This window comes from Astatotilapia calliptera, chromosome 9 (assembly GCF_964374335.1).
Source record: "Astatotilapia calliptera chromosome 9, fAstCal68.1, whole genome shotgun sequence".
Lineage (NCBI taxonomy): Eukaryota > Metazoa > Chordata > Actinopteri > Cichliformes > Cichlidae > Astatotilapia > Astatotilapia calliptera.
Window position 1 is genome coordinate 12,437,032 of NC_137430.1, and position 23,403 is coordinate 12,460,434.

Genomic DNA, 23,403 nt, shown 5'->3' on the forward strand with positions numbered 1-23,403 from the left:
GTGGCCCTGGCAGCCAAATCCTGGGGGACTGGTAGACTGTTTTGTAGGACCTAAATAACGCAGGTGTCAAAAAATAGACGGGTTATTAAATTATAGGACCCCCGCCCTTCGGGAATAGATGACAAACACCTTCTTTACCATGAGCAACCTCAGACTTGATTCATTACGTTGAGGTGACACAGGAATGAGCAGTACAGTCGTTCACAATAAATAAAATAGATTGCTTAGTGGCACTTTAAGTTGCTTAGCTTGACATGTTATCATTTTTAGTTTCCTTCCACTTTACTCTGTGTGCTGTTTTCATTTTAGTTTGAAGAGAAGAAGGTCCCCCCCCCCCCCCCACCACCACCACCACCACCACCAGACACACACACCCAAAAAATAAATACATAATAATATGAAAAACTAAATTTACTAGCCAGAAGAGTCCAAGTCCATTCATTACGAGCGCCTTCAGTGTACGACTACAGTCTAATGTTTATCGTTATGTTAAAGTTATGTGAAGCCTATATGGGCTGTACATGCTCTGGACATATAAATATACGACATACATTACGAAATATTCTAATTATATATTATATATATTCTAATTATATTATATAATCCATATAGATTATATTTATTATATTTCTTTCACAAAATAAAATAATAAAATTATAAAATAATATATTTGAGTAAAAATTCCTGTAGATGGCCAAAAAAAAGCCCCCCAAAAAACATCTGGTTTATCTTCTACTCTAAACTTTATTTAAACCTGTCAATAAATATTTTTATTTTTTTTAATAGCTTCACGGTAAACTGTTGCTGGCAGCTGGTCACGTGACGTTGAAAGGGCAAGCGGGGGGGCACGCGCAGGGTTTTTTCATACTTTTGTAAACAACATGGCGATTCACGGACCTGCTCTGCTAGCAGACTGATCAAACACCGTGTTCTCAGACCTCCGGCTCTCTAGCTTTGTGAGGGGTTTCTGTTAGACGGTGCGGAAGTTGCACACCGAGCACACGGTCCAGTACGCGGAGAAACGACAAAGAGGTGGACCGACGAGCTGTCAAGAAGATCGTTTGACAGTCCAACGGTAGCCAAATGTTATCGTTAGCATTATCAGCTAGCTCGAACTAAATCTTCCCCAAGCATTTTAAACACGACGAGCTAATGTGCAATACACGGATGGTTAGTTTGTATTGAAGGAGTGGAGAGGTTTGCGCCAGTAACTTTAGCTGTTATAGGGCTTACGCCGTATCCAGGAAACATTATTTCCTAGCTGCTGTGCTTCTCGTCCCTCTCCAAGGTGTCTGGGATCACGTGACGTTGTCAGGTAACCCTGAAATTGTTGTTACACGTCTCGTTATTCTCTCTGGTAGGCCATCTTCAGTCTATGGGCTCACAGTCCAGTTCTGGGATGTCTGGTGGAAGGGGCTCTTCCAGTGGCAACCCAGGAGAGCAGTCTGAAGCGACAGAATCAAACCAGGGCGGCAGCAGCAGCCGAGGCCGCAGGACGGACAGGCAGTCTTCATCAGAGGAGGACGTTGACTTAGCAGAAGTGCTGGCTTACTTACTGAGAAGGTGAATTTCACAGTTAAAAACGCTCAAACTGATACCACGGAGGGCCTAGGTTTGTAGCAGAGGTACTATGGAGTTGTTTTGGTGAAAGTGGGCCATAACTAGCAGAAGTAAAAATGAGCAATTAATACATAAAAACACAAGTGCAATAAAGTCAAAGTCCTTCTAGTAGCAAGTCATACCATCGATCCACCACTTGTCTGAGTCATGGAGGCAGCAGTCTTAAGCAAGCGCTCCTCTTTCTAGCCGAGAGACGTAATCGTTATTAAAGACGATGACACTCAAAGCATTCCACAATTAAATCTGTGGGAGAGTTCTGCAACAGCCAAAATGTTGATAGAAGAAAAACTTGTTGGGGGCGAGGGAAGAAAGCTTTTTATTAACACGTGGCTGGTGATTCTGTGTGTGCAGTTTATACGTCCTGCTGACAACTGAAATTAAATTGGATAATTCTTCAAAATTACTGCCCAGAGGCATTTCGTGGTGAGGACTACATGTTTTTGGACTGCCCCGGGGACTTGTAGCATTAGTTCATTACTTTCTAATTTCTTGAACTCAGAACTAGGACAGAAGTCTTTGTCACATATGTGTGTAGTTGCTGCAGAGAAAATGACTTGTGTGTGGTGAGCGTATCGGGCACTTATTAAATGACATTTAGAGGCAAATAGAAGTAATGCATGCAGTATTCTATCTCGCTGCCAAAGAGCAAATAATTGAAACGTCACATCACATTCCAGCGCTGCAAAGCTAAGTGGGGGTTAAGGTTTTCCCATTTCAGTTTGGATAAGCTTGGAATTTTTTTGTATATCCCTCTGTAATAGTTTCTTTAGTGAACCGTGACATTGGCAGGGCCTGCTCTCGTGACCAGAGGGAACCGAGATCTGCAAGAAAAAACATTTGACATTTCTCACTTCTTTAGCGTTTAAATGTTGTCATTGCTACATGTTGTACAGCTGGACCATTTAGCTTTGGTTTCCACCTGTCAAGTCTTTTTTATTTTCTAGGTACATCTTTGCACTAGGGCAATAGATAATTGGATTAATCATAACTGATTAATTGACTGGTTGCTTGCATGTGCAGGGGTCAGGTAAGACTGGTCCATGGCAGTGGAGCCACAGGGCTGCAGCTGGTCCAGTCATATTCTGACTCTGATGAAGACAGCGATGGAGCCTGGGATGGACGGCTGGGTGACCGCTATAATCCACCAGGTAACCTCCCACTGACACAGGGCAGGAAAATAAGCAGTTTTTTTACTTTGTTGGTTTACTCTTCATTTATACCCTTAAATACATCGTTACAATGATCACATAATATGGAAAGCTAACAGATCTATTTAGAGTGCAGCCACTGCAGTGCAGAAATACACGTAATTACGTTAGGATGATGTCTTCTCTTTCCAAGTAGTGAAGCAGTGAATGAATGTCAGTAAGGTTTCATTTAGAGACATAATCGTGTTACAGTAATGTTATTGTCTTGTTTTCACTGCCATCCCAAAAATGTTATTTATGGAAACCTCAATTCAGTTTTTTTGTTTTCTAGAACTAGTGAGGCCTAAATACTGTTTCTTCTTCCTTTTGTGTGTTTCATCTTTTGCTCTCGTTGCATGTCTGTTCATCGTCTGTCAATCAGTGATGGATCAAACATAAAACAATGTTTCAGCTGTCAAATATTTCCATGGATTGTTCTCTCAAATATGTAGGACGGCTAATCAGAGCATGCCTGAAGTTCTGAGAGCTTGTTGTTGAATGTGAGCTCCTACTGAGGCTTGTTCTTTGTGTTCTGTCTTTAGTGGACACCCAACCTGACACACACGAAGTGGACCGGAGTGAGATCCGCACTCAGATCCTGCTGGCCACCGCCTCCTCTTCCTTGAAAGGCTATCGCAGTTTCACCCACATGCTAGCAGAGGTCAGACCCCAGAAATAAAATCTAAATGGAAAATAATTGCGGCAGTGCAGTCGTATTAGTTTTGTTTATAGAGTTCAATGAAGTTATGAAACTGCAAATAAATGTTTTTGTGTGCAGAGAGAAAAAGGCAGATGTAGAGGCTCCAGTTTTTCCCACGGAGAGTGCAGTCGTATCCGTACGCAGTAAGTAACTTTGGAGTATTTAAAATCTAAATTAGAATTAAATAGCAATTAGTTTAGCGTGATTAAAGCCTTGATTGGACCATTGTGCTCTGTTGGAGCAGAGGGATAGCTGCACAATTGCTGTGAAAATATACAATGCATTGGACATGAAGAAGACGAAATATTAAAATTGTGACCCCAGTGTTCTTCTGCAGTTTCCTGCCAAACTATGTGTCCCACAAGGATACATACCAGCAGAAAGCCTTCTGTGGAGTGTACAGCGAGGATGGCAACATGTTCCTCTCCGCCTGCCAAGGTAAATAGCACGATGTCCAACTTGAGGATCGAGAGGGGCTGAATCAGGTCTGATTTTTATTCTGAGTGTTTGTTTAAAGCTGCTGCGTGGATCACCAAATCATGCTGTGTTGTGTACAGACTGTGTTCAGGCGGAGGGGAGTATTATTGGACTTTTCTCATGTTCTAAAAAACAAATATCAAGCGCATCATCAGTTCCTATTTCCTGATTTAATGATTAATGAATGAAGTTACTGTTTTGTAAGCAAACTAAACAAGCGGAGGACAACATGTCTCACCACGTCTCACCTACGCTTGCCTAACTGTCACGACCATTCTTCTTGTATTATGTCTGTGTTAGTGATCAGCAGCAAGCCCTGAACAACAAACCAGAGGCTGGTGACATACACGTGTAAATGAGTCCTTATGTTAGTTCAAACTGATTAGTCTTACAGACAAAATGGAGAAAGTGAAATAAATCACTCTGTTTGTACCCAAGGAATAAATTAAAAAACAAACAACCTCTGAGGGACCTGTAAAAAAACCCCAAACAAAAACAAATGCGAGTCTTTGTATTTTGTTTAGTTTTGTTTTTTTTCTTGCTACAGACCAGAACATCCGCTTGTACGACACCAGTAGGGGGCGTTTTCACCTGTGGCGAACGGTGAAGGCCCGTGACGTGGGCTGGAGCGTGCTGGATGTCTGCTTCACCCCCGATGCACACCACGTGCTCTACTCTAGTTGGTCTGACTACAGTAAGGCTATGGGACTAGTAAAATTTTACGTGATGAAATGAGGAAAACAGTTTGCCATCATTAGAAAAACTAATTCTGTAAAGATTCAGCAAACCTATAAATCTTCAAGATTGGCTCTTTTCTTTTTTTTTTTTTTTAGTTGGGATTATAAATCCACTTTTCCTAAAAAAAAAAAAAAAAAGAAATCTGGGACTGTTCGTGAACTGTAAATCAAACACATAAAAGGATATTTGTACCATTAGACAGAGCAGACACAAAAAATCTGAATATTAGGCTGGGACAGGTGCAGGTTTTTGTTTCTTTCTTATTTTTTAAACAACAGAGGGAACTTTTTAGAACTATAAAGCTATTCATTTTGAAAAAGTATTGTTTTATATTCTTGTTCAGTACAGAACTGTCATATTTTTCCCTTCCTAATGCGGCAGATGTTTATATTATATTATAGAACTGTGCAGAATGTGGTTTAATATTGATTCGCTGAAATCAGCAAGGTCTTTGCTGAAAAGCCCATGGCTACATAGCAGCATATATTTTTCCAAACCCTTACTGTTAAGCATTAATGGTGCCTTCACAGATGTGTAAGTTATCCAGTATTACCATCAAAGATGTTGCTTTTTGAACTGCCAAGGCAGATGATCCCTCTCCTTTGTGTCGTTGATATCCAGAAAGACTTTCAGAATCTGATTTGTTAGACCACAGGTTGTTTTTGTGGCTTTAGAGAAGAAATTATATTACATTTATTTTTAAAAATGTTCAGAAAAGAAAGTATTTTAAGGTACTAAATAAGAGTAAATAACACTTAGCTTTGCTGTATACACAGCTGCTTATTGTATTGGTGTGTCAAAATACATTCACCCACCACTTCATAAGCTATGCCTGTTCAGCTGCTCATTAACGCAAATGTCTAACCAGCCAATGACATGGCAGCAACTTGGTTCATTCAGGACATGGTCAGGGTGACCTGTTGAAGTTCAAACTGAGCATCGGAATGGGGAAGAAAGATAATTTCAGTGAGTGAACGTGGCATAGTTGTTGGTGTCACGCAGGCTTGTCTGAGTGTTTCAGAAACGGCTGATCAGCTGGGATTTTCCCACACAGGGTTTACAGAACATGGTCTGAGAAACTGAAAATGAGCAGCGGTTCTCTGGGTGAAGATACCTTGTTAATCTCAGAGAAGAGTGACCAGACCGTGATTCAAATAACCACTCATTACAAACAAGGTGTGCAGAAGATCATCGCTGAATGCACAACATGTTAAACCTTGAAGCAGATGGGCTACAACAGCAGAAGACCCTACTGCGTCAGTGCTGTCAGCTAAGAACAGGAAACACAGACTTACCAAATTTGGACAGCACAAGATTGGAAAATGTCTTAATGAGGAGTTTCACTTTCTGCCATCACATTTGTACGGCAGGGTTAGTATCATTGGTTCAAGCTGCTGGTGCTGCTGTAATGGTGTGTGGAATATTGTCTTGCTACACTTTGGTCTTCTTCCAGCAGGATAACATGCCACGTCACGAAGATTCAATAATGTCAAACTGGTTTCTTTAACATCACAATGAGTTCATTGTGTTCAAAATGGCCTCTACAGTTACCAGATCTCAATATGATGAAGCACCTTTGGGATTTGTGACAAATCCGCAGCAACTGTGTGATGCTGTCATATCGAGATAGACCAAAGCTTCTGAGGAATGTTTCCAGTATCTTGTTGAGTGTATGCCACAAAGAATTGAGTCATTTTTGAAGGAAAGATGGGATCCAACCCAGTTCTAGTAAGGTATATCTAATAGGGCTGCCACAAACTATTATTTTGATAGTCGACTAGTCACCAATTATTTTTGCGTTTAATCGACTAATCAGATCATGCATTCATTGGATGTACAGCTTATTGCACCAGCATGCATCTGCTCTTATATAACTATCATTAGCTTACAGCTAGTGTTTAAGGTCTGTGCAAACTAATAATAAAGACAAGATGATAGTTTATTAAATTTTAATGAAATTTGCAGATTGTTTCGGTGAATTTTAATAAACTCCTTGCTATCTAAACTATAACAGGACACCGGAGTTTATTCTCCAGCATCTCACACTTCTGATAATCAGCTGTCTGCTTGACGTTTATTCAGCTGTGTAAAAACTATAACTTTAATCTCAGCCAAACCGATTTACTCAGGAACAAATAAAATACAAAAAAAGCCAAACAATAACATTTTTAAGTTATCTAAGTGACTTATATATCATGTTTAACCTGAGTAGCGAAAGACCCCGGTGGATTTGAAAACGATTTGGTGTTCTCACGGGCTCTAGTGAGCCTTGCCCTCGGCTAGCTATTGAGCTAGTGGGTAACAGACGTTTTTGAAAATGTGGTGTCTTGATAAACTGAGCAGATATTTGAGGTTTACACAGCTACATTCTCACCTGAAAATATGTTAAACGTTTATTTTGTGACCCAGAAAGAATAACAAGAGTAATATTTAAACTAACTAGCTGCCGCCATTGTTGGAAACTGAGCTGGGCTGTGCTATGAATTCTGGGATACAGCTACTTCTTCTTCTTCTTCGGGGTTTAACGGCAGCTGGCATCCTTGTACATGCAGTGCTGCCATCTTCTGTTTCAGTCTGTTATTACACTCTTAAATTCTACTTATTCCTGCGTCTTTTGTGATCTTACAAAGCTTCAAACGACGCGTTGACTACTAAATCAGTCGTCGATGATTTTGATAGTCGATATCAAAATCGTCGACGATAGTCGACGTAATCGTGACTAGTCGACTAATCGTGGCAGCCCTAATGCAACTACAATTAGGGGTGGGTTTTAATAATCGATTCATCGATTAAAATTGATTCTGGCTTGGACAACGTGATATCGATTCATTAAAATCCTGAATCGATTTTTTTAATATAAATGTATTTTGCCCAAAATTCCAGAATCTCAGGTGAGACATCACAAAATTTTGACAACCACCAAACATTTAAAAGAGTAAATGAGAGCAGGAACACGGCTTCTGCACAAAGACGTAAACACAAAGCGCAGACCCACGGATCAGAATCAGTGAGATGTCGCCTTTCTCACCCGACGGCAGGGACACAGCCGGGGCTGAAAGCCGACAGCTCGCTGATTCTGATGTTTCGGCGGGTCCGCACTTTGTTTTTACGCCCATTTTGCGCTGATTCTAAAGCTGTTAGTTTCATCTCTCTCCAAACAATATTGACCAAACCAGCAGCAAAAAAAATATCCAAACTACGCTTCACATAAACATCGTCATGGACTCCCTCTTACTTTCACTGTTTTGCTTCTACCACAATAAAATCACACTTCATGCACAGCTCTCTCTCTCTCTCTCTCTCTCTTTCTCAGTGTTCAAGAACAGTTTCCCGTCTATCCCTGAAATCTGTTTTCTGCATTATTTGCTTGCTTGTTACGCACAAGACTACCGTTGTTTACAGCGCTGTCGGCCGATGTTTTTTTTCTCCTTTTACTTCCGAAAAGAAAACCTAATTTCTGCCGTTCAATAGGCTTCTGAACAAATTTTTAAACTTTTTAAAATTATACAAAATGCAAAACGCTTAGCCGTGTCTCTAATAAAACCGCTGTAACTTCAGAGGTAATGTTCATATGTTGATTAATGGTTTTCTTTCGTTTTTGATGTACTGCAGAATATTTTTATAAAATCCCAGGCCAGGAAAAATCACCTTCATGTTTTTCTGTTTTATCTTCAGCTCCTTTGACACAAAGGCATCTGCTGTGATGCTCACACCTTTGATAAAGTCTGGAAAGTGTCAGCTTCCTTTTTATAGATACAAAAATATGTAAATGTCCTGATCTGAATTATAATATTTCTGACTGTCTGAGGCAAAATTTCCCAGATTCAAATCGATTTGAATTGAATTGAATCGAATCGTGGATCGACTCGATTCTAGAAATCCGTGACGATATTCAGCCCTAACTACAATGTAGTGTCTAAACATTTCTACAATAGAACAATGAAAGTAGAGCCTTTAACAGCATCACTTGTGAGAAATGCGAAGAAGTGAATAAATGAATCAGGAAGTGATTTCTTTCATATTGAAAGTGCTTTTACATTGGCTACAGCTTCCAGGAGTTTTTGTTTTGTTTTTAAGCAGCATATCAAACACGTTTTTAGCTGCGATGTTTTAGTCATACGTGTCTCTCTCTGTTCCTCCCCCACAGTTCATATGTGCAGTATAGATGGAGACAGTGAAAACCACACCGCCCTGGACCTCAAGTTAGTGTTTCCCCTCATAGTAACTTATAACATTACGGAGCAGGTAATCTATCATTCCTTACCAGCAGGCCCTCCTCTCCCTTCATTACCACCTGGATGAATGATGCTGTCAGAACTTGTCACCCCAACATCCATCCTCTCGCTCTGTGTGCGCTCCTTTTGTTAAAAATAGATCATTAATTCAACAAAGCACTGCCATTAAACTCACAGCTCTCCTAACAAAAACATTGTTTAAAAGGTGATGCTTGGTTTCATAAAGCCTTTATGTTATCCCACACCAAAAAAATAAATAAAGTAGATAGAGTGTGGTTGTAAATCAGCAATTGTGCTCTTACTGCAGTGTCCAACCTGTGTGTGTGTGTGTGCGCTGTTGTGCTTTGTAGTCCAGATGAGAGGAGGTTCTGTGTGTTCTCGCTGGCTGCGTCCACAGATGGCAAAGAGATCCTGGGAGGGTGAGTACAATTTGCTTTTATGTTTCAAGGCAGTGACTGACAGGGTTGAAATGAGTACTGAAGGCTCTTTATGAAATTTGAATTCAAGCACAACTCTGCTTTTCTTCCATTTGTTGGCGGTATATTCGAAATATGTTTATTAGAGCCTCAATTTAGGGGAGTTGTTTTATTCTTTTCTCAGCCTCTCTTCTCTCTCATTTCAGAGCAAACGACGGCTGCCTTTACGTTTTTGATCTTGAGCAGAATAAACGAATGTTGAAGGTTAGTGTGTCTTTGTGTGCATTTATGTCTTTTTGCTCGCGCGTCGCCTTGGCCGTGCCCGTTTCAGCGTCACGTCTGTCTGATTTGCGCTTCATCCTTCGGTCAAGGTTAGCCAGATGCAGCGGAGCAGAAACTACATAAAGTTTTACACCATCCTGTAGTCTAATATAGCAGCGAAGAGTCCAGCTCCGCCACAGTGGGACGGTGGGGGTTAAACCTACCGCCCTCCCTCCTCCCATAACCGCCCTGTGCGCAGAAGTCAGCATTCGACCTCGACCATCTGCTTCGTCTCTGTCGTCCGCCGTTTCTCTGTCTGTCCCTCCTAATTACCTCAGTGTTGTGGTGTGTTTCTGTGCTTTTATCTCTCAACTTTTTATTAGTTGTTTGTACTTTCACTGTCACTTCCTCATGTGCAGCACTAGACTTTCCACGATTCAGTGCAGTGATGGGAAACTGAAGTCGGGGCATTTTGCTGCTGTGGTTCCGGTTAGTGTTTTTCCCCATTGGAGGGAAGGATTTCTGCAAATCAATAGAAAGCTGTTGAGGCTGATCTGTGTCTCACAATGAGACTGAATGGGTTTAGTGATTATAAAATGATGTGAATCACACGCTGTGGCCTTCATAGTAACCTGTTAGAGATGGCCTCCACATCATTAAAACGGTAAATAATGAAATGTCTTATGAAAGAAAGCAGTTCAGTTGTTCTGCTAGAACCGCTCATCACCATGCTTCATGTTGAGTTATCCTTTCATTTGTGACACATCCTTTTATCTAGCGATTTATTTCGTCTTCTTGCACATATAAAGGACAAAACTAACAAACACTTGTACTGCTGTAATTACTAACAGCTACATCTTTGCATTTGGAGACTCACAACCATGCCGTGTGTATAAAGCCTGTTTGTAGCACAGCCTTTGAGGCTTATGTACTGAAAAGTCTGAGTTTCAGTGCGCAGCAGCCTTGAAGAAAAATGCTCCTTTCATTACTTCTGCATAGGCACAGACATGCATAAGTGCGCACACACACACACTTTTCACAACAACATGTAAATAGCCCACTTGTAAATAGCACATTCTTGCACACATGTGCACACGCTCCATACAGTAAACACTGACTCTTTCTTTTGCTGCCATCCTCATCAGATTGATGCCCACGAGGACGACGTGAACGCGGTGGCGTTCGCCGACAGCTCGTCCCAGCTGCTGTTCTCTGGCAGCGATGACGCACTGTGCAAGGTGTGGGACAGACGGACGCTGCGGGAGGACAGACCGCAGCCTGTTGGACAGCTGGCCGGCCACCGAGACGGCATCACCTTCATCCACAGCAAGGTGGGTGCGAGTGTGTGTGTGTCTGTGAGGGGGGGTCTCTCAGTAAAAAGTTTTCCAGTTACTTGGAAATGGTTTAAATGAGAACATTAATCGTACAGGATGTTTATTCAATCACATGTATTGTTCTAACTCTCAGATCTCGGTCTCTTTTTTTTTTCCATTTTGTCACGGTGCCAGGGTGACGCTCGCTACCTGATCAGCAACTCGAAGGACCAGTCCATCAAGCTGTGGGATGTCAGGAAGTTCTCGCCCAAAGAGGGGCTGGCAGCTTCCCGTCTGGCTGTCACCCAGCAAAACTGGGACTACCGCTGGCAGCAGGTTCCCCAGAGAGGTGAGGAGGGGAGGGGCCGAAGAAGGGCGAAAGGGAGGTACTCGTGGTAAATGAGTCAGAGGGGAAGTTGGAGGACGAGAGGAGGAGAGGTCACACAGAGGAGGAGATAAAGATGAAATGATGATATTAAAAAAAGAGAGAGAGGAGGCAGTAACAGGGAAGGTGTGTGTGTGTGTGTGTGTGTGTGTGTGTGTGTGTGTGTGTGTGTGTGTGTGTGTGTGTGTGTGTGTGTGTGTGTGTGTGTGTGTGTGTGTGTGTGTGTGTGTGTGTGTGTGTGTGTGTGTGTGTGTGTGTGTGTGAGGATAAAAAGACTCTAAAGCCACACGTAGGGAGAGTGATTACCATTACAAGCCAAAGAGGAGGGAAGGAGTGGAGGAGAGGTGAAGGATAGGAGTTTGGATAATGAGATAGAGGAGGAGACGAGGCGGTAAAAAACTAAACAAAATGAAACGATCTAGTTCAGGGTGCAGTTTCTTCTAAGCTTGATATAAATCTACATGGTCTTTTGGATTAAAGTTGAGGACAAGTGTGAGGAAAGAGCATAAACAGTAAAAAAAAACATTTATAAAATGGAGAAATCCTTGTGCATCTTTTTGTTATTTAGCAGTTTTGTGTTTGTTTACTTGCTCCTCGCAGCCCTTAAGAGACACAAGCTGACAGGCGACACCTCAGTAATGACCTACCGAGGTCATGGCGTCCTCCACACCCTGATACGCTGCCGTTTCTCACCAGAGTTCAGCACTGGGCAGAGATTCATCTACTCCGGCTGTTCCACGGGCAAAATCGTCAGTAAGTGACTGTGTGTGTCTGTCAGTGTGTAAACGGCGACAAAGTCTGCGTGAGCTGATGCACAAAGTAATATTTGAAGAATCGAAAATCAGTTGAACCCTGTGTGTGTGTGTGTGTGTGTGTGTGTGTGTGTGTGTGTGTGTGTGTGTGTGTGTGTGTGTGTGTGTGTGTCCAGTCTACGATGTGCTGACCGGCACGGTGGTAACCAGACTGGTGGGCCACGACGCGTGCGTGAGAGATGTCAGTTGGCACCCGTACGAGGACAACATCATCAGCAGCTCTGTGAGTGCGGTTAATGCAGAAAGTGTCCTGCTGGAATCAGCGTGTGAAAGCTCGTCATCATAAATATCACATTAAACCCAAAAGAAAGCCCTTTCCAGAAGTTGTAAAACGATTTAATAGAGTGGCGTTAATCCCAGACACTGTTTCCTCTACTAATGGAATAAGGCATAATTTAGAAAAGTCTGAGACAATTTGATACGTTTTCTGGTAATTACGGGGGAAAAATGACCATTTGCAGAAATAAACCACTGTTTTTCCCCCTCACATATTCCATTAAATTAGACTTTTTAGCAATTTCACTACTACCACTACTTGATAAAATGGAAAACAACATTAAAGCAGTGCAAATGAACTGAGCTGTTTCGACTAGAAGAAGGAAGCAGACATGAGATGCAGAGTACTTTATGTTTATACTTTACACCGCTGAGGCCTGGACCTAATCACACACAAGCAAAGCTGGATTTATGGTCGTGCAGTGCTGCTTCCAAGCGTAGCTCTTTGGGTGTGCAGAGAGGAGGATTGTGGGAGTTCAACCAGCAGAGAGGCTACAGCAAGGGTGCAGTCCTGCAGAAAGTAAACACAGCTTTGCCCCCGAGCAACGCGTCAGAGGAAAAAGTGAATTAAAAATCCCAAAAAGCAAAATAAGAAGCGCAGAAATTGGAGGTTTTCCTACATATTTTGACTCGGCCACTAAGTAGGTCTGCAGAACTCTGTGTAGCACATATGCGCTATTGATGTAGTAGCATATCAAGACCATAAATTAGCTCTTTGCTTGGCTAATAAAAATGCTGCTTCTTTTCCATTTGTGGTTAAAAGCTGCCGCTTGTTTTGTTGGCATAAAGCATGAATCACGTCACCGTTATTTAACAGAGCAGACAGGCTCAGCAGCTGTTTTAAAAGTGATAACAAGAGTCCATCCAGCTTAAGAACATTAAACTACGGGGCTTAGATGGCACAGTTATTATTTTTTAACCTCTGATCTCCATCCTTTCTCTACAGTGGGACGGAGCGGTTCGAATGTGGGAGCACAGACAAACCCATCCCCTAGACGAGGAGCGAGACACGGCAAGGGGAGGAGGAGGAGAGGAAGGGAGCTGTTGGAGGAAGTGATGTTAGCACAGAGGAAGGCAGTGAGCTCAGAAGGCCTGGGAGAGACTTGAGTATCTGCTAACGTTAGTGCGGGATATTAGTGATTCAAATGAAAGCGTGGCTGAGAAAAGTTCACTGGGAAGGCGCCTGAGCCTCGTGCTGTCCAGTGCCGATCAGAACACGGCGGGACGGCTGTTGCCACCTGCAGCTGTTTTTCTGTTTTTTTTCCCCCCCTGTTTTTTTGTTTATTGCCTCATGTCTTGCACAGAATAAGGAGGCCAGAGCTTTTTCAATCCAGCCTGGGACATTTTACTCAAAATGCGCTGAAGCTGCACTTAACGAGCTGTTGGAATGAAACAATAAGTTAGTGATTTTATATATATATATATATATATATATATATATATGGAAAAAACAACTTTGGATGTTGCAGGGGAACGTAATGATGATAATTTTGTAAAAATGTATAGAATTTTAATTTGTTTGTGTGTGTGTGTGTGCGCGCGTGTGTGTTCCGGGAGTGTATTTAGATTGTCGTCAGTGTCCTGAGTCTGTTTGGACTCTGCTGTTATGAATAACACAACACAGGCTGTGTCCTATTTTAGGGAACATCTACCTTTACAGACTCAACATATAATCATAAACATTTTTTTTCCAGTTGGCAAACTCATGAAGCTGATAATTGCGTTAGCTTTCCTGAGTTTATTCAAAACTCGACAGGCTCAAGGAAGTTTCAGTCATTATTCGACCTGGTCTGCCTCATCAGAAAGAGTTTGAAAGTTTTCGCTGTTATTCTGAATCCTCTGTAGGCTTCCTCAAGGCTAATGTTAACTCCCTGTCCCTCAGACACAGCAATATTCTCGTTCCAGGGTCAGCACTCAGTGTAATTTTTGGCTAAATGTAAGCCTGTGATTTGATTCAAAGATTTGATTGTGTGTGATTAATGTGTTCAAGTCAGCACTTTGGGGAAGGGGAACACGCACATGGTTTCAAAATGATCTGTATATGCAATTTTCAGGTGTTTATATCAAAGCTCATATTTCACTCTCAGACTTTGCAGTTATAATAAAAACCTTTCTTCAAACGTATCACGAAGGGGCTGTTGGTCATTGATCAGATGTTTCAGGCTTTAAAAGTGTGGGAGCTGCAGGAGAAACTAGAACGACACTTCAAACAACACACATGACTCACGGGATGGGATTTTTAAACATTTGTCATTGAGCTTCTCTGTGTGTTTTATAGAGCTAACTGCAGCTGCCAGATATGCACACAGTTGACAATTAGCTGCTACAGGAGCCATAGCAAAGTTGTCTGAAGGTCATTGTAATGTCAGCAGTGCACTTACCGGCCTAAAATTAGACCTAACATACTTTGGCGTGCCTGGTTTCATTTACACCTACTGTTCTGACTTCTTACAAAAGACTCCAAAGCTCTGCTGGAAAAGTGCATCATCACAGTGAATTTCAAAAGTTTGCACTCATCATTTATTATTTACTACACTGGAAAGCTTTCTCTGAATAACTTTGAAGACTAACGAGAGAAACCAAAAATCCACCACCTCATGGAAGTTAGCAGTCCGTCTGCCATTAGTCTGCACTGGCTTGTGAAAACGGCATCAGTGTGCTTTATGTGAGCATGAGTACCACGGAAAGACTAAATGCAGTCCATTTGGCTCAGACGGTTGAAGGGGGGCTTTAAGAAGCTCCAGCCTGAGTACTGAGCCTGGAAATAAAGCAGACTGAACGTGCTGTGAGAAATGCAGCTGTCCATGGCGCCAAATGCAAGCTGGCAACCGCTTATAACTTAAATTAGTTTTGGCTCCAACAGCTCATTCTTAGACTGGAGAGTCCTGAAGGAGAGAACCGGAAAAGGAGCTAAATGATCCAAGGTCAGAATGAGACTACTATTATTATTACTTTTCCCAATGCAGGAAATGCAAATATAAGTGAGCAGCATCACGAGAGCTATTTTAAAAGAACTGGGATTTTTGTCATGAACTAAAGATTCATTTTGTTTACTTTTGAATTGTGTTTGAGCATTGCTGTGAAAATAATGGGGTCAATTACAGCAGCAAGCATTACTGCATCTCCTCTTTCTGCCTACGGGGGAGGGGTTTTGAGGGTAAAGGGGACATGGAGGGGGGGTTGTATTTTTGTAAACCATGTGTTCTCTCGCGTGCCTGACAGTGATAGAATAGAAAGGTCCTGGAGTGGGACGGGTGTCCTTTTCCCAGACAAAAGCAAGCGAGGCAGACTCCACAGAGAGGGAGGACGAACGCGGGTCGAACAACATGAATCTAAAGACAGGAAACTCCTCAAATGGCTTCACACCAGAGATCAGTTTGGATAAACTACACCGGATGGCTACAGAGCTGATACTGCCTGGACGATCCATCTTGAGGCTCCTGAACACTGTTCTGGAGTTTGTTACAAACTTTCTGGCCCGAGTTTTAGGAAGCAGCCTGATCAGAAGACACTTCCACCTGCTGCTGTCTGGATTGGTCCTCTTTGGGCCTGTGCTCAGCTTCTGGGTATCAAAGTATAGCATCTTTGCAAACAGCAACCACTACCTGTACAGGTGAGGACTCCGGGAGACAATGAATTACTGCTTATAGTGCTTTGCGTACACCAGGGGTGTCAAACATAAAGCACAGGGGCCAGAATTGGCTATTAGGTGGAGATAGGTGGAGGACCTGTTTGTGGAGAGTTTAGCAATGATTTATCATGATTTAATTGGATGGAAATAATTGACTGAAATAGCTGTAGTAACTGCTGTCATTGCTAAAGGAAACTGTATATCTTTGATAAAGACACTGCTCCTTTAATAAACTCTTGACTCGGTAATAAAACCCAGCGCACCCTTGCTCACTGTAGTGCTCGCTGGGCTTTTACTGCTTCAGCCCTACTTAATCTGTTTTGATGGCAAACTTTCACTGAGTCTTTATTCTGAGTCAGCTTGTGGAACAATACAGTTCAGCATTTACAATCATCATAATGTCATTTGGCCCACTGTTTTAGGTTCATATAATCCATCACATATTTTTAAAATCCAGTTATGATATTAAATTATTCCTCATTTATTTTTGTGGATGCTTTGCTGCCACTCATTTGTCACATACACTGAGTAAACCCCCACCCAAAAACCAATACAATATTAATATACCACTTTTGAAAAACAAAAGCAGCACATAAATATTGTATGATAATGTCATTCTGAGGTATGATAACTATGAGGCAGTAGCAGAATTAAAGTCTTCCTCAGACTGTTCAGTGCACTTACATGGAACTAATTAAGTGAAACCACCGGCTCATCAACTTTGATACCTCAAAGCAAGTTTGAGTGAACTGAAAAAGTTAAAAAGACTCAGCTTTGCTGTAAAGCTTGAATTTTTATGCATATCAAAAATAGATTTACTTTCTGAGCACTGTGTTAGCAAGAAGCTCCTGGATCTGACCTGCTGGCTGCCTGAAGTCTTTGTGTGTTCTGTGTGGAGTCTGGATGTTCTTTCTCTGGCTTTCTCCGCCAATTCAAAGACATAAATGTCAGGGTAACTGGCGAATCTAAACTGCCCCAAATTGTGAATATGAGCATGAACGACTGACTTTCAACCTCCCCAGGATCCTCCTGTTGCTGTGACTGTGAGGAAAAAGTAATTCTACACATATTTCATTACTGCGTGTGTTTTGCTCATATATATGGTGTGTACTGATATCCTTATTCATCACGCTCTCACAGGAAGTTCCTGAGGTCCACTTGGGGTTGGACCTGCATCTTTACGAGCGCTTTCATCATCCTTCTCTCCCTCTCAGTCCGTCACTCCACCTCTCTTTCCCTCCGCCACCTCTCTCGAGTAGGCCTCACGGGTTTGCTCTGGTGGAGCTGTCAGCGCCTCCTGACCCTGCTGGAGGATGCAGCGGGGACCTGTTACGAGCCCATGACCCCAGGCCAGGACGGCCAGAGCCCGGCCTCCCCAGTACAGCCTCTGCTGCTCCTGCATGAAGACCAGAACAAGGCCTCCTGCCTGAAAGCCCACATGCTGTGGCGAGGCTACGAAGTCTCCCAGGACGTCCTCATCCTCTGCTTCTGCTGTCTGCTGCTTGTTGAGGAAATGTGTGTCTTTGGTCATCACTTGGAGCGACAAAAGCCTCTGCAGAGGTCACCCGGAACCCCGCTGAGAGTCGTCTTCCTCCTGTGTGTTCTTCTCCTCCTTGTTTGGATGTTTCTGCTGCTGTGTTTGCTTGCATACTTCCCAAAGTTTCCCTCCCAGCAGCTGGGTGGAGCTCTGGGCTACCTGGGGTGGAGAGGACTCTATCACGGATTGTATAGACTCGGATCGAGATGGGGTTGTCCTGGTTTGCCCAGAGAGGGACTTTCTACCACGGTGCACACCAACAAACAGCCTTAGTAGTGTGGCACCCTTAATGAAAATGGTTAGATTTTGGCACTGAAATGTCCTTCAAAGCTCAGGAACAAACTTCCAAACCCTCTTTTAAGACTGCATGCTGTAAATGTGACATCACGTTAATAGTTTGCTTTCTTTAGAGGTCAAAATTAGTCCAAAAAGAAGCTTAGAAATCTCATTCAGACAAAGTAAGTGAGAAAAACTGCTGCTTTATTGTGTAATCTGAACCAAAATGCAGGCACAGTTAGAAAAAGATTTCTGGGAGCAGGTGTATCATTACTTGATGAAGAGTGTCATTCTACACTGGTTGTTGCTTATTAAAAAAAAAAAAAAAACGAGCCTGGAGTCTGCCTCAGTAGATGAGCGCTTTCCCATCTCCTCTGGGTCTCTTAATCTTGTCAAAGTTCTTGTTAATGATGTCAAACAACACAGCCTGGAGAGAGAAATAAAGACACAGAGTGTGATGCAGAAGCAGGATGATATAGGAAAGACAGACAGTTTACAGGGAGTCATAAAAGAGAGGGACGTCCAGATATGGAGCTGTAATCACGTCAAACAGCTCCTTTCATCATCGCCCGCAACGCCTTGTTCATTAGCGGCATCAAACACGGGAGGACAATGGCCGAAGGAAAGAGACGAGCTGATTAATGGACGGGAGACGGAGCGCCAATCAATTTAACACAAGCACTGCAATTAGTTTAATTACCCTCCTATTAAGAAGGAATGGATTCCATTTAAGCTGCCGCTCCCGCCGGTGGACACGACAAGCATATTTTACACCCAAGCCGCTCAATTTAAAATACAGAGCATGAAAACAGCAGATGGTACACGGAGTGTGGATCATGAGATTCAGGATACACGCAGTCAGAGAGGGCCAACTGTAAGCAAGAGGCAGTGGGTGTCTTACGTATGTATTGCGGATGTCCAAGACCACAAGGCGGAGCTCGCAGTATTGATATTGGTCCAGCTCGTGGACCAGCTGTCTGTAGTCTCCCTGCAGCAGAAAACCCACACCACAAACAGCGAGCGTATTAGCAAAACAATGTGTAGTATGATAAGCACATGACACAACAGCAACTAATTTATGCGGGAGAGAATGTCCTCATAAGTTTTTTTTTTCAGCGCACCGGCACACATTTTTCTCATTCACACATTAATATGCTTATTAGGATGCACAGCGGGAGACACTGACCACGTGGGGCGACTTGGAGGCTTTGGCCACAGCGTCACCCCTCTCGTTGTAATACCTGCCAAAACAAGGAGAAGAGAGGAGTTACAGCACCACCCACCTGTTTTAAAATAGCCCCCAGCGTTTCGCTAAATGTCACATCCAATGCCATATTCAACACATCAGTCTGGTTTTTAATAAAAAGACAAAGCAGAAGACTGCCTCTCATTATCTCTGTTAAGATTTTCTCACTTTTAAATGTGGAATTGAAGCCTTTCTGATTCTGCTTATATCTATATGACTTTTTTTCTGTTTGACTTCACTAAATAAAGATGGATGAGACCCTCTGAAAGCCTGAATTGCTGTTTATATGTATAGATTTCTCAGTAATTGTGGATATTCTTATGATACTGAGCGCAGCAGGTTTTGTGGTTTTCTCTGCCAAATACTTTTGATGGAGTAATGTCAGGTCTGTTTTCCTGGCTACGTCAGTGCAGGCTCTTACTTTGAAATCTGAGTCTGGAATCCTTCGATCTTGGTGCGTGTGTTGGTCAGCAGCTCAAACACTTTCTCCTGGTGGACACGAAGGAAGATTTAAAATGCAGCTGGATAAATTTCACCCTAAAGATAGACTCCACATGCGATTGTTTACTAACCTGGACAGCCACTCCGAAATTGTTCCCATCCTCAATTTTAGGAATCTGGAGTTGCACCCACATTGACACCTTCCAGGAAAATAAAAAGAAAAAAACCCCACTAGTACAATATACAAGACTTTTTATCACATTAATATTTTCTGCACATAAAACCCGACAAATTTTTCTCCACATAAAGTTCTGAGACTGACCGTGTTGAGCTTCTCCTTCAGTGTCTGGATCTCAGTTTTGACCTTCGGCAGGAGGCTCTCCACCTTCTCATTGGTGCAGATGGGACCACATGGAGGGCCTGGAGGACAGAGGATAGCACTCCTTCACTTAGTGAGCTGCAGATTTGCTTTTCTAATATAGAAAAAGTTCCTTATGCCCTTGCTTTCTTCCAGTTAGCTAATCCGTGTGTAAACGGTGTTTAAACTTTGTATCGTCAGCTCATGAGCCACAGTAGACTCATCAGTTTGTTACAAAGGAGCCAGAAAAGCAGTGATGTGTTTCATACATGGGTTTGGAGCCTTTCTTCCTGCAGTATTTATTGTCCTTATTTACAGGAATACGGTTACTGCTAAACGAATGCATCTTTGTTTCTATTTTCCCCCCATTTACCTGCGTCTTCATCCTCTTTATCACTGTCCTTGTCTTTCTTCCCCTCCTTAGCCTCCTTCTGTAAAATAAGAATAGAAGGCATCGGGTCAGAGTTTTTGCTGATGATTAATCTCCAAGACAGCTAGGCTGCACGCCTTTTTCTCTTCTGGCTTTTCAACCTTGGGATCTCTGTTGGATTCTTTTTCTTTGCTTAAGACATGTAACCCAGTTGCAGCAATCTGTGCCCCTTGATATTCTAAGGAGACTCCAGCAGCTCCCGAAAGTTGTGCAACCACCCCAAATATTCTCCTAACCCTCGTTAAAAAAACCCAGTGGCATTAGCTACACGGCTCTCTGCCCTCCTCTAAATCCCTGCATGAGTATTAGTTCAAGACACACAGCCTTTGTACGGTTTATAAAAATCTGAAATTCACAGCCGACTGAAGTAACATAAAAGACCCGCTCGCTGCCAGTTTGTAAAACAGCCCTTGGAAATTGCACTGTGATTGGTTGTCATGGTAACTGGGGACTCAGCATTGTGTCTTTATATAATGAAACACTAAATATAAACCCTGAGCCGAGGACCCCAGTTGAGAGGAGGCTCTATGAAGAAATTCAAAGGTTAGACAAATAAAACACAGATGTGAGGCTCCTCGATATGAAAGCCATTACATCTGGGTAATGGAAAAACAGCCGTCCTTCATAAATCACCCCGAATGCTCCTTTATTGGATTTATATCACAGTTTTAAAGAACAGTCTTCTGGGATGGAGTCCCCACCTGCTCTTTTTTCTTGCGCTTGGCCTCCTCTTTCGCCGGATCGGGTATCGGGATGTCGAGTGGAGCCTTCAAAGAAGGCAGATCGTTGCATCTGAAAGACTGACGCACAAACACAAGTCACCCAATGTGAGAATCAAGAGCCCAGTGGTATGTGCCCACAGTCACACAGGTGGATACCTTCAGCAGCTCCTGCAGCTCTTCAAGCTTCTGTGGGAAATATGTTGACACCAGCACCTCCGCCTGTTAAAACCAAGTAACAAAATCCACATTAACAATTCAAACTTGTGAAGCAGAGCTGGGAAAGATTTCTGATTTTCGTTTGAGTTACCTCCTTGGTGAGCTTTTGGCAGAAGTCGTCCACCTAGAATAAAGTCACAGATTTTAGGCTTGCTTATAAATGACCGTTTTATTTAGCCCCTGCTGCTGCTCACCTCCCGTGACCCCTGCTGTCCGTAGACAAACCCCATGAAAACAAACACTTATGTGGACACTAGCTCGCCTGCTAGCATCACTGACACACTAACCATGTAAGTGAAGGGAAAGGAGAGTTAGCTTGCTGCTACATAACACTTTGTGCTAGCGGACTCACCTGTTTCTTCGACTTGAGGCGAATATCCACAGCAGCCATGTCGTCTTTGGAGAGCAGAAGTTGTTTATTAGAGTTTAGTAAAGGCTTTGACTTCACAGGAGGCGGTTCGAAATAAGAATATGCTCTCTTTCTGTGTAATTCAATTCCGTGCACGACACGGACAAATACTCACAGTTACTCAGCATAAAAAGCGAAAATGAAAGTAAAGAGTGTTTTAGACAGTTCCGTACTTTCCTGCAGTAATAGCGAATGGACGTGTTGCATTGTGGGCCGTGTAGTTTTATTTGACTTTATTTTATAAGGAGCAGTCGACTTCTCATTTCCCAGAAAATGGGGCTGTGATGGGAACAGAGTGGGGAAGTCTACAAGCAAAAAAAAAAAACCACTCAGAGAAATGCGTTTCTGTGTGGCAGTAGTTATTTCTTTGTCTTCGAAGGGCTAACCCTCATCCAAGAATAAAAAAAAGTCACCTAACTCAAGGGATGAACCAATGTTGAGTCTAAACATACACAATTTAGCCTCAAAAACCAATTCTTAAGGCACTTTAGTACGAGCAGCCTATCACAAAAACATATTTCGCCCCCTCATCGTTAAATCTGCAAAAATACCAAATATAAATTTGACAGGCATAAAATTATATTTTTGGACTAACAAGTTGATTCCTAAAAAGCTATTAGTTGAAAACCTGACATTTATCTGAGAATTTTGCAGTATGTCCTTAAAGAATTGAGGAACCTATCCTCAAAAACAGGATGATAAACCTAAAAATAGATAGACCTAAAAACTGTCTACAGCAGAAGAACAGTATCTGAAAGTCATGTCCTTAGAAGCAGGAAAAACAATACATCAAAAACCTGACACAGGACCTGAGAGACGCATCTGACCTTTTATTCATCTATTGCCTGTCCCGTTTGGTTCTTTTGCCATCAGAATTATTGTCTAAAGGCGAGGAAAGATGCCCAACGGATTTACTTTACCAAATGGACCATCCCAGCCTTGCCGTAATGGTCTATTTGATTCACCTTTTATTGTTTATTTTATTTTTTTATTTTCACTTGCAAGATACGGGACAGACTTGAATGAGGAAAAGAAAGGGGAGAAAGGAAGAGGGGGAAAAACAGCGGAGAAGAGGGACGGGGATAAAGGGCAAAAAACAAAAACCAACTAAATAAGCAGACAAAAAAAATACATATCAATCACCTGGATCACCTGTTGAAAAAGAAAAAAGAAAACAAGCAGAAGAATACGAGAGCAATACAATAAACAACATCACGATGATCTATGGGAATATAACAGTAAATACAAAATAATAAACATTATTGTGCAGCACGTAATATCGACAGCGCACAGTGTGCTTTGAGGAAGGAGCCAAAAAGGGTGTAGTTTGTGTGTGTGAGTCCCCGTGTGTACACCTGTGAGCATGAACGCGCTTGTATTTAAAAGGTTCCTTCATGTAACGATCTGCTAGAGGGTGTGAGGAGCCACAGCCCCGTCCTCCAGGGCATGAAGCGGGTATGGAGGAGATCAAAACTCCAGACATCCAGAGGCCCCCAGAACTCAAGAGACCAAGAAAGACCAACAGAGGGGCAGCAGCGCCACTGTCCCAGAAAGAGCTGAGGAGAGTCCCAGATGAGGGCTCACTCAGCAGCCGCGGAGCAGAAGCCAGGGGGAGTTGCAGTGACGCGCCCGAGAGCTCCGCCGGCAGCCAGCCGTGCCTGAGTGACCGAGCCCCAGGCCGAGAGGCCGAGGACACTCCACCCCCAAAGTGGCCCGA

At 42.7% G+C, this 23,403-nt stretch overlaps 3 protein-coding genes across 3 annotated transcripts; 2 read left to right on the top strand and 1 right to left on the bottom strand.

Annotated features, from left to right (window-relative positions):
- The first annotated feature begins 851 nt into the window (after positions 1-851).
- dcaf11 (ddb1 and cul4 associated factor 11) lies at positions 852-14,025 on the top strand. Its single transcript, XM_026179694.2, has 15 exons — positions 852-1,075; positions 1,362-1,563; positions 2,641-2,768; positions 3,350-3,468; positions 3,586-3,650; positions 3,845-3,945; positions 4,532-4,678; positions 8,870-8,924; positions 9,308-9,376; positions 9,580-9,637; positions 10,780-10,965; positions 11,143-11,296; positions 11,933-12,085; positions 12,261-12,367; positions 13,367-14,025. Exons 2-15 carry the CDS (start codon positions 1,376-1,378, stop codon positions 13,475-13,477), a joined length of 1,641 nt encoding a protein of 546 aa, XP_026035479.1. The 5' UTR covers positions 852-1,075; positions 1,362-1,375; the 3' UTR covers positions 13,478-14,025.
- A 1,604-nt stretch (positions 14,026-15,629) lies between these two features.
- On the top strand, positions 15,630-18,375 carry fitm1 (fat storage inducing transmembrane protein 1). The gene is made up of 2 exons (XM_026180017.2): positions 15,630-16,033; positions 17,192-18,375. Exons 1-2 carry the CDS (start codon positions 15,747-15,749, stop codon positions 17,859-17,861), a joined length of 957 nt encoding a protein of 318 aa, XP_026035802.2. The 5' UTR covers positions 15,630-15,746; the 3' UTR covers positions 17,862-18,375.
- On the bottom strand, positions 18,052-22,007 carry psme1 (proteasome activator subunit 1). The gene is made up of 11 exons (XM_080306416.1): positions 21,630-22,007; positions 21,369-21,401; positions 21,218-21,280; positions 21,041-21,139; positions 20,283-20,340; positions 19,874-19,971; positions 19,683-19,751; positions 19,532-19,599; positions 19,051-19,105; positions 18,766-18,852; positions 18,052-18,291 (listed from the first exon to the last, which is right to left on the bottom strand). The coding sequence occupies exons 1-11, from the start codon at positions 21,666-21,668 to the stop codon at positions 18,211-18,213; spliced, it is 750 nt and encodes a 249-aa protein (XP_080162542.1). The 5' UTR covers positions 21,669-22,007; the 3' UTR covers positions 18,052-18,210.
- Positions 22,008-23,403: the final 1,396 nt, after the last annotated feature.

Coding starts and splice junctions, on each gene's coding strand:
- fitm1 (XM_026180017.2), top strand. CDS start 15,747: ATGAATCTAAAGACAGGAAACTCCTCAAATGGCTTCACACCAGAGATC. Junction 16,034..17,191: donor AGCAACCACTACCTGTACAG/GTGAGGACTCCG, acceptor ACGCTCTCACAG/GAAGTTCCTGAGGTCCACTT.
- dcaf11 (XM_026179694.2), top strand. CDS start 1,376: ATGGGCTCACAGTCCAGTTCTGGGATGTCTGGTGGAAGGGGCTCTTCC. Junction 4,679..8,869: donor CTCTAGTTGGTCTGACTACA/GTAAGGCTATGG, acceptor CCTCCCCCACAG/TTCATATGTGCAGTATAGAT. Junction 8,925..9,307: donor CACACCGCCCTGGACCTCAA/GTTAGTGTTTCC, acceptor TGTGCTTTGTAG/TCCAGATGAGAGGAGGTTCT.
- psme1 (XM_080306416.1), bottom strand. CDS start 21,668: ATGGCTGCTGTGGATATTCGCCTCAAGTCGAAGAAACAG. Junction 21,402..21,629: donor GCCTCAAGTCGAAGAAACAG/GTGAGTCCGCTA, acceptor ACTTTATTCTAG/GTGGACGACTTCTGCCAAAA. Junction 19,972..20,282: donor TAAAGAGGATGAAGACGCAG/GTAAATGGGGGG, acceptor TCTGTCCTCCAG/GCCCTCCATGTGGTCCCATC.